Source organism: Blennius ocellaris, assembly GCF_963422515.1.
Source record: "Blennius ocellaris genome assembly, chromosome: 5".
NCBI lineage: Eukaryota > Metazoa > Chordata > Actinopteri > Blenniiformes > Blenniidae > Blennius > Blennius ocellaris.
In genome coordinates, this window is record NC_137654.1 from 9,318,403 (window position 1) to 9,326,692 (window position 8,290).

At 45.2% G+C, this 8,290-nt stretch overlaps 1 protein-coding gene across 1 annotated transcript in view; it reads right to left on the reverse strand.

Moving 5' to 3' along the window:
- Positions 1-2,092: 2,092 nt before the first annotated feature.
- The window catches only part of znf341 (zinc finger protein 341), a gene marked incomplete at its 3' end in the record, with an annotated part of 9,412 nt that continues 3,214 nt past the window's right edge, over positions 2,093-8,290 (reverse strand). The window contains exons 6-17 of the mRNA XM_080496358.1: positions 8,016-8,199; positions 7,259-7,352; positions 7,067-7,157; positions 6,818-6,983; positions 6,504-6,718; positions 5,138-5,346; positions 4,416-4,512; positions 4,203-4,335; positions 3,677-3,788; positions 3,522-3,592; positions 2,468-2,631; positions 2,093-2,347 (exon numbers count right to left, since the gene is read on the reverse strand). Of these exons, the coding sequence (XP_080352484.1) occupies positions 2,093-2,347; positions 2,468-2,631; positions 3,522-3,592; positions 3,677-3,788; positions 4,203-4,335; positions 4,416-4,512; positions 5,138-5,346; positions 6,504-6,718; positions 6,818-6,983; positions 7,067-7,157; positions 7,259-7,352; positions 8,016-8,199 (1,791 nt within the window). The remainder of the gene's footprint in view (positions 2,348-2,467; positions 2,632-3,521; positions 3,593-3,676; positions 3,789-4,202; positions 4,336-4,415; positions 4,513-5,137; positions 5,347-6,503; positions 6,719-6,817; positions 6,984-7,066; positions 7,158-7,258; positions 7,353-8,015; positions 8,200-8,290) is intronic.

An 8,290-nucleotide genomic window follows, 5' to 3' on the forward strand; every position in this document is an offset into this window, starting at 1 on the left:
CACATTGACGTCGTTGCCGAAGCTCCTCTGTTCGTCAGTGGAACGAATTCAAGCTTTCTGAAAAAGGCAAACGTCAGTTTTCTAACTTGGATCATGTAAATTCCGCGGCACGGAGGACGGACAGATGGATTCTCTGGCTTTTTGAGAGTAATGTCGAGACGTCAACATGAATGGGAGACATTCTCAACCATCTCTCGACTTTAGGAATGAAGTCAAAATCTCACGGTCGAAAGAGGAATTCAAAGAATATATTTATCCTTTACGTTAGATTTCTTGTCCCTTTCTTTTTTGAAAGTTATTTTCAGAATTTTGCTCATTCTTAGTATTAACTTTTTATCCTGACATTTTAACTTTTATTCTTGTACAGAATCCATAAGAAGAAAATCGTCGCCATGTTGAAAATAATGTGCAATATGGAATAAAAACTGGATAAAGTTTGGATTGACTCTTAAAAGTTCCAAAATGTTTGCTTTTTTCACAGTTTCATAATTTTTTTGCTTTTCTTTGGGTTTTTTCAAACACATTTTTCAAATTTCCTTGGGATTTCTGCTTTATTATGAAGAATTTGTGTTTTTAATAACGGTAATTAAAAAACAGAAGGATTAAGATTTTACAATTGTGGGAAAATAAAAACAGGAGTTTCACTGTTAAATCCAACTAAAAAACATTGCATTCCAAATTTCTGCATTTAAAACATAAACATTCTTTTTTTTTTACATTTCAGCAGAAATTGATCATGTTTGACGTTTGGCTCAGAATAACAGTTTGACTTTAATCTCAAAAAGCCTCATTAAATAATCCTATTTTTCCCCCCCTTCAGTGTGGCTCTAATATTTATTCTGTGACGCCAACATGTTAAAACTGCTAAATGTTTAATCCTGGGATTAATTGTTCAGATTAGAACTCAACACTGAGATTTTTCAGTGAATCTTGACGAAGCACGGCACTTTTTCGTTTTTCTTTGTGTTGTTGCAGCACGGTCCAGGCGGATGGTCTGTTGTTTTGGCCTTCAGGTAGCCTTACTGTTCCTCCTCATGACGACTACTGACACCAATATAAAACCATGAATGTATCTCCATCAGAAGCCTCTTTACACATCCTCCCCCTTGTTGCTTTAAGCCGATTTTATTTTTCAAAAACTAGTCGAGCAAATATGTAAATATCCCAAAATTCACAGCTCATTTTCCCCCTTTTTTTTTTTTTTCTTGTGTGTGCATGTTCGCTTCTCCAGAATCCTCCATATCCACTAAACCGCTGTCACTGGCCTGTATAGGAAGAGAAGCTGTAAATGTGTCAATAACAAAGTTTCTTTTGTAAAAGAAAAGGTTTTAATAAGATAAGAGGTTTATGGTAACACTCTATTTTCTTTCTCCTCTTTAATTGCCGATGTACATGACAGATGTGTAATATAGAAATTGTCACCTTAATAAATTAAATCTAAAATGCAAAATGAGGCCTTTGTCTTGATTGTAGGAAGACTTTTTGAGTTGAATTACAACAAGTTGCACCCGACTGGCTGTGTTGCTCTAACGCCACACGAGTTGTCTTTTTATTTTTGTTTTGTCTTAGACCTACAAATCAACTCTTATTTTGACATGCTACCAAGTTGCTATAAATTCCCATGGTTATGTCATTCTAGTCATGTGTCCACTTTTTTTATTTATTTTTTTAAATAATCATTTTGCAAATTCTACCTGCCCCAACATGGGTGACTTTGGTAGCCTGAGATACAAAGGATAAATGTTAATTTAAGCCGCTGTGTGCCTTAATGTTTTTCCTTCATTGTACATGTTAATTGACTATTTCCTCATGCAGGCTGTCTGTATGGAAGCATTACGGGACATATATTTTGCCTGCCCAATAATGTGGTAAAGGACACAAAAAGTATTTATGCTTTGGGTTATTACATGTCAGTTATTACATTTCAGGATTTATTACATTCTTTTACAATTTCTGTCGTCCTTACACGTGTTGGCATTGTTTGGGATTTCCTCGGACGTTTGAAATGAAGCGCGGCGACACAGCTCGGGCAGCGTCAGTGACTTAAACGTTTTAATTTAAAACAAATTATTCTCCACTGCCATAAATAAAACTACAAACACGGCGGCTGCAGGCAGCTCCGCTCGCCGCTCTGAACCGGCCGCTCGCTCCGGGTGGCGTCGTCCTCTCTGTCCGTCTGCCCCTCCATGGTGATGGACATGGCAGCCTGGCAGCCTTCATCACTCCTCCTCTCCTCCTCCTCCTCCTCCTGCTGAGCCTCCTCCTGCTGGTTGCCAGTCGACTCCTCGTCTCCCCGTGCAGTCCCTGGACTCTTTGCTTTCCGATCGAGCCTTTGCCTTCTCCCCTCCTGATCGCCATCCTCCTCCTCCTCCTCTTCCTCTTCCTCTTCTTCCTCCTCCTCCTCCTCTTCCTCCTCCTCCTCCTCTTCCTCCTCCCCCTCGGTGCCTCCTCCCGCCATGTTGGCCACCGTGGGACACTTGTGGTCTCTGTAGTAGCTCTGCCGGGTGAAGCCCTTGTTGCAGGCGGAGCACCTGAAGCGGTAGTTGTCAGTGTGGGACTGCTGGTGCTCCATCATGTGGGCCCGGCGGCTGAACGCCTTCTGGCAGAACAGACACTTGTAGGGTTTGATGCCTGCAGGAGAGAGAGAGCCGGGCGGCGGCGGGGTTATGGCGATGAAGGGAAATGTTAAAAAATGATGCAAAATGACAACAGCAAAAAAAAAATAATCTGAGCATATATATTAACAAGAAAAACTGTAATTAAACAATATAAACAGATAAATAAATAATTTTCAGAGCTGTGTCAGCCTTTCCTGCCTGTACCTTTCTTTTTTTTTTTTTAAACTGGCTTGTGATTGGACGCTGCCTGAGCTCCGCCTCCAATCTGGTTCCACAACCTCGCTCTACGTGTTGGAAGACAAAATGACTTGAGTGTTGTGTGAAATCTACCGTGTTTTAACTTCAAAGCCCCTCTCCAGTTCATACCCTTCATCTCTGTCAACAAAAAAACAAGCTTTGAATATTTGTAGGAAGTTGTTTGTTTATGGCTTTATATTTATCATTGGAGGCGGTTGTGATTCCTCAGAGCGTTTGGTGTTTAACCCGGTTAGCATGGTGTGGTGTAAACACTCCTGTTGGTCCGATCGGACTGGAGCGGTGGTGGAAATTCCATCATGTGTTGCTCTGCTTTACAATGAAGGACAACTTTAAAGGTCACCGTGGCTCTGTTTCACCGGTGCGGCTCGCTGGAGAGGAACTCGGGCTGCATGTGGCCCCTGAACTGTGTGCGACAGCGCTGGTCTATAAAGTTGTTCATGTAAATGTAATGATCTCGTTTCTCCATGGGAAAGATTCAAATCTAATCAAAACTCCCAACACTTGCTCTTATTAAGTTTTTGAGACTAAAGTCTGTCAGAACTTCACTGTAATGTACTTAATTTATTCAAGGTTGATCAATTAAGGCGGCTCGAAGGCTGAAAATGCAACTTTAAAAAAAAAAGAAGCTCATTCCCCGCCACTCACCGGAATGAGACAGGATGTGGGCCTTGAGCTTGTCGGGCCTGTTGAACTCCTTGGTGCAGCCCACGTGAGTCCTGGCGGGGGGGAAACAGATGGAGAATTGAGCCGGGGCGGAGGAAGCAGGGGGGGTGGGGGGGGACAGAGCGGCGCTTCCCCACCTGAAGGGACACTTGTACTTCTTGAAGGGCTCGTGGATGAGCATGTGTCGCTTCACCTTGTCCTTCCGGTTGAACGTCGCCTCACAGAGGGAACATTTGTACGGCTTCTCACCTGGAACATTTTCAACAAGTCGTCAGCGGAAGGTGAGTGCAGGACATTTTCTACCTGTGCGAAGTTTTTACATTTACACCTCTATTTGTGATCCCAGACGGACTCTCTCTCTCTCCAACTGCTCAACAAACCCAACCCAACCCAACTTTTATTTATTTCACGAAGCTTGGTGCTTCCTTTGCGCCACTGCCCTAATAAACAACAAACTAATAAACAAAAATGTGTTTTGGGTGACATTTATTCATTCAAGTCTTTCCTGAAACATGAATATTGAGTCCAAATGAGCTTTATCCACCTTTTTCCTCATCTCAGCACAGTGTAGGACACATAGAGAACATTCTTCTTCTTATTCATTTATTTATTTTCCTAAAGTTTGATCATTTTGGCTCAATGGAGTCGACGGCGTTCACAAACCTGAGTGAATCCGCGTGTGCAGCTTGAGGTAGTGCTCCGTCTTGAAGGCCTTCTTGCAGATCTGACACTTGAACCTTCCTCCGACTCCGTGGGTGGGGAGGTGGCGCCTGAAGTAGCGCTCGCATGGAAACACCTGGCCGCCAAAGAGAAGGAGGAGGAAACATCTGGGCTGGTGTTCACAGAGGGGGTGGGGTGAGGTTGGGGGGGGGTTACCTTCTGACAGTGCGGGCAGGGGAAGCTGTGCGAGGCGGTGAGCAGATGTTGCTCCAGAGCCTCCTGGGTGGAATATCTGCTCTGACACTTCACACATCTGGAGGACAACGACATGAACGAGGGATTAGCAAACGGTGGCCGAGCCCAAAAAAACGACAGGTTTCATTATTTTGTGTCTCTGGAAGCAAAAAAACATCAGAGGGATTGAGAACGAGAATGACGTTTTTCTTTGTTTATTATTTGTTTCAGTTGTTTTCAAAGTGTCGAGTCTGTGACAATGTACGGATACATCAAAGGGTTAAATTTGTGGAATTATTATATCATAATAATGTTTTTGAGGATCTTTTGGAGGAAATATGATTAGATAATAAGGCCGTTTTTTTTAGAAAAGGTAATATTCTTGATTTATTTAGATTTTTTTTATGGCTAAAAAGTCCTGCAAAACACGTTCATGACTAATATATGAATTCAAAAGGTGAATTTCTCAGCTTTGTGCTCGTCTGTTCCTTCTTTAGATGCAACAGATGTTGAACGAGTTACAGTTATGAGAAACATGCCGGAATCAATCAGCGCAGCGCAGCATGTTTAAAAGTAAACTGTTCTTGTAAATCTCCTGACTCGGCACTTCGTTTTAATGACTGAACGGGACAAAATGAGCAACTTAAAGAGTCACGATGAGCCTGAAGTTATTGATTTTTCTGGACGTGGCGGTCCGGGCTGACCTGAACACGGTGGCCTCCTTGCGGCTGCTCTGCTGGGGGCAGAAGCAGTGGGAGTACTGGTGGACGCCCAGCTCGAACAGCGAGGGGAACACCTTGCTGCACAGGTGGCAGCGGTAGGTGAGCTGCTCCTGGTGCGTCCGGATGTGCTCCAGGAACTGGTCCAGCTTCTGGAAGGTCTGCGAGCACGACTTCAGCACACACTTGTAGACCTGCGGCACAGAAAACGTCTGGATCCGTGAGGCGACACGTTGAAACGGGAGAAACACAGCAGGGGAGCGCAGGTCTGCTACCACAGTTACCTTGTAAAAAAAAAAATCTGACTACTGTTAAGTTAGATTACAAGTTTTTAGTTACTTCCAGCAGCACCCCACCCTGGCTGGCCTTTTGACCTACATACATTCTTTATTGTCTTTATATCAGACTCATGGTTTTACGATCTGACTTTTACTATTATTGGTATTTATTTGTTGTTGCATTATTTATCTATCGATTTATTTACACTACTTGCTCGATGCCATTTTGTCGTTGCCCCCCAGGAGCAAATAAAGTCTTCCTCTGATTGACAAACGAGGGGGCTGATTGCAGTGCTAAGGTTTATCAATGTTGTTGGTTGGTTCCGATTCTTTTACGTTGCCTGAACGCGCCATTAGAGCGAGCTGGCCTGTGATTGGCTGAGAGTGGAGAAGGGGGGGGCGGGGTCACTGGTGGTCTATTGCAGTGTTTTTCAACCTTTTTTGAGCCAAGGCACACTTTTTTCTTTGGAAAAATCTGGAGGCACACCACCACCACCCGAAAATGTTAAAATGTGAAACTCTGTAGCCTCTATTAACAATATAAAGTCATTCTCATCAACGTTTTGTCAACAGCAATCAAATAAATACAGAAAAAAGTATTTCCAAATTTCTTTTTTTTTTATTTTTACTCACTCAGTGTGAAAACTGGGCCTGACGGATGAAGAGCTGAGATCCTGGTTCACATTCTTCCTTTTCAAAAACTTCTCCATCACGGTCACTGACACAGTACTTTAGTACAAGATGGGAGCAGCAGGTGGTGGTGATTAACCAGACTGACGCCTGTTAAGTTTCGATTTCACTGGCAACGTTCTGTGCTGCCATCTATTGGCGAAGAGTATTTATACACGATTACTCTTCAACACACTGCTCTCTCAACTGACAGCGGCTGTGAGAGCAAATGATTTTTAGAAAAAACATTTGAAATTGGATAATTTCCCACGGCACACCTGACTATATCTCGCGGAACACCAGTGTGCCGCGGCACAGTGGTTGAAAAACACTGTTCTATTGGACTGCGTGGATCTGAGCCTCCTGACATTTCGACCTCGGTGTTCCTGAGCTGCTGCACTCGCCTGCTCTCCTTTGTGCTGAGTCAGGTGGGACTTGAGCTGGAAGTAGGTCTTGAACTTGCCGGCGCAGAACTGACACTGGTAGGAGCTGTCGATCACCACCATGCGTTTGCTCTGAGCCGCCTGCGGGGCGCCGTCCTGCGCCTCGTCTCCCCGGACGCCGTCCGGCTCGGCCGCCTGGGTGTCTGTCCCGCTCTCCTCCAGCTCGCCGGGCCCCTCTGCAAACAAACAAACAAACAAACAAACAAACAATCGGTCACAGTTTCCCAGCCGTGGTCAGACTCTCGGCGGAACGTGTCCCGGTTCCCTCGCGCCACCTGTTGGCTCCGCCTCTTCCTCCCCTCGCGGCGGTCCCTCCTCCTCCTCCCCGTCGTCGTGACGCTGCGGAGCCCCGCCCCCCTCCTCCTCACTGGCTGGCAGGGGCACCACCTTCACTGTGATTGGCAGCCTGGACACGGTGCTGGCCACGCCCATCGGCCACACCTGTAACGTAAAGAGCCGTCAGGCGCTCTTCCGCGGGGAGGAGTCGGAATCGATTTAATGTGGAGACGTTGAGGAGAGACGACCTTGTGTGTCTGCATGTGTTTCTTCACGTTGGACTTCTGGGCGAAGGCCCGGCCGCAGACAATGCACTGGAACGGCTTCTCTCCTGTGTGGCTGCAGGACGAAGAGAGCTGTCAGAGCGCTCTCTCTCTCTCTTGCTCTCTCTCTCTCGCTCTCTCTCTCTCTCTCTCTTTCTTGCTCTCTCTCTCTCTCACCTCCTGATGTGCTGCTGAAGGTCGAAGTTCTTGGAGAAGACCTTGTCGCAGAAGTTGCACTTCAGCTTGGGCCCTTTCCCCTTCAGCTGCTCTTCTGACCGGAAAAATAAAGGTTTTTGTTTTTTTTAAGACTTTGAAATGAAAAAAAATCTTTATTAGCAGCTGACCTTTGGAACTAAACTTCAATCCGTCTCTCCAGGTGACTTTACAATGTGTCAAACCTACAGAGAAAATGTTGATTGTTTCTAATTTGTGTGGTTTTAAAAAAAAATCTGCAGCGTTTTAATACAGAGCACAACATGCAGATGTGAGCCGATTCGTTACAAGAGATAACCACACTGTTAGAATTCTAGCGGCGGTCCGTAGGGGGGGGTAACCTGGTTAAAGTTAACAGAGTTCTGAACAACAAGATAACGGTGCTGTTAAAGTTAACAACCAGTTACAAGATAACGGAGTTTTGGACAACCGGGCCCTGGACATGTCCACAATATCTGGAGTAAAAGGTCGTTAAGAGTCAAACTGTACAGGATGTGGAACGTTTCTCTCTCCATCACAGTTTGATTAACACCAGTTGACCAATCTGCTCTGGTGTATCGGCTATATCTATCTATCTATCCATCTATCTATCTATCTATCTATGATAGATTCACATTAGTGTAAATGTGCTTTTTCTTTTTTTTTCATCACAGGGTTTTTGCAATGTCTGGAACAAATTCATAAGACCAAGTCGCTGCTGTCACTGTTCGTGTCGTTATACCGGCGGCTCCGTCGGCGCTCTTCTTGCTGATCCGCGGCCGTTTGGGGATGATGACCTTCTCGAAGTCTCCCAGCTCCGCCATGTTGGTGGTGATGCTGCAGGTCTTGGTCTTGGCGCCCTGCTTCCCGGGGCTGTAGACGGGCGGCGTGGTGAACGACTGGCTCTCCACACACTGACTGGGCACCTGAGACACACACGCACACACACTGACAGACTGTACACACATTGAACCCTGAGATTTGAAGCCTCACTCGCCTGTACAGGATGAAATGGCT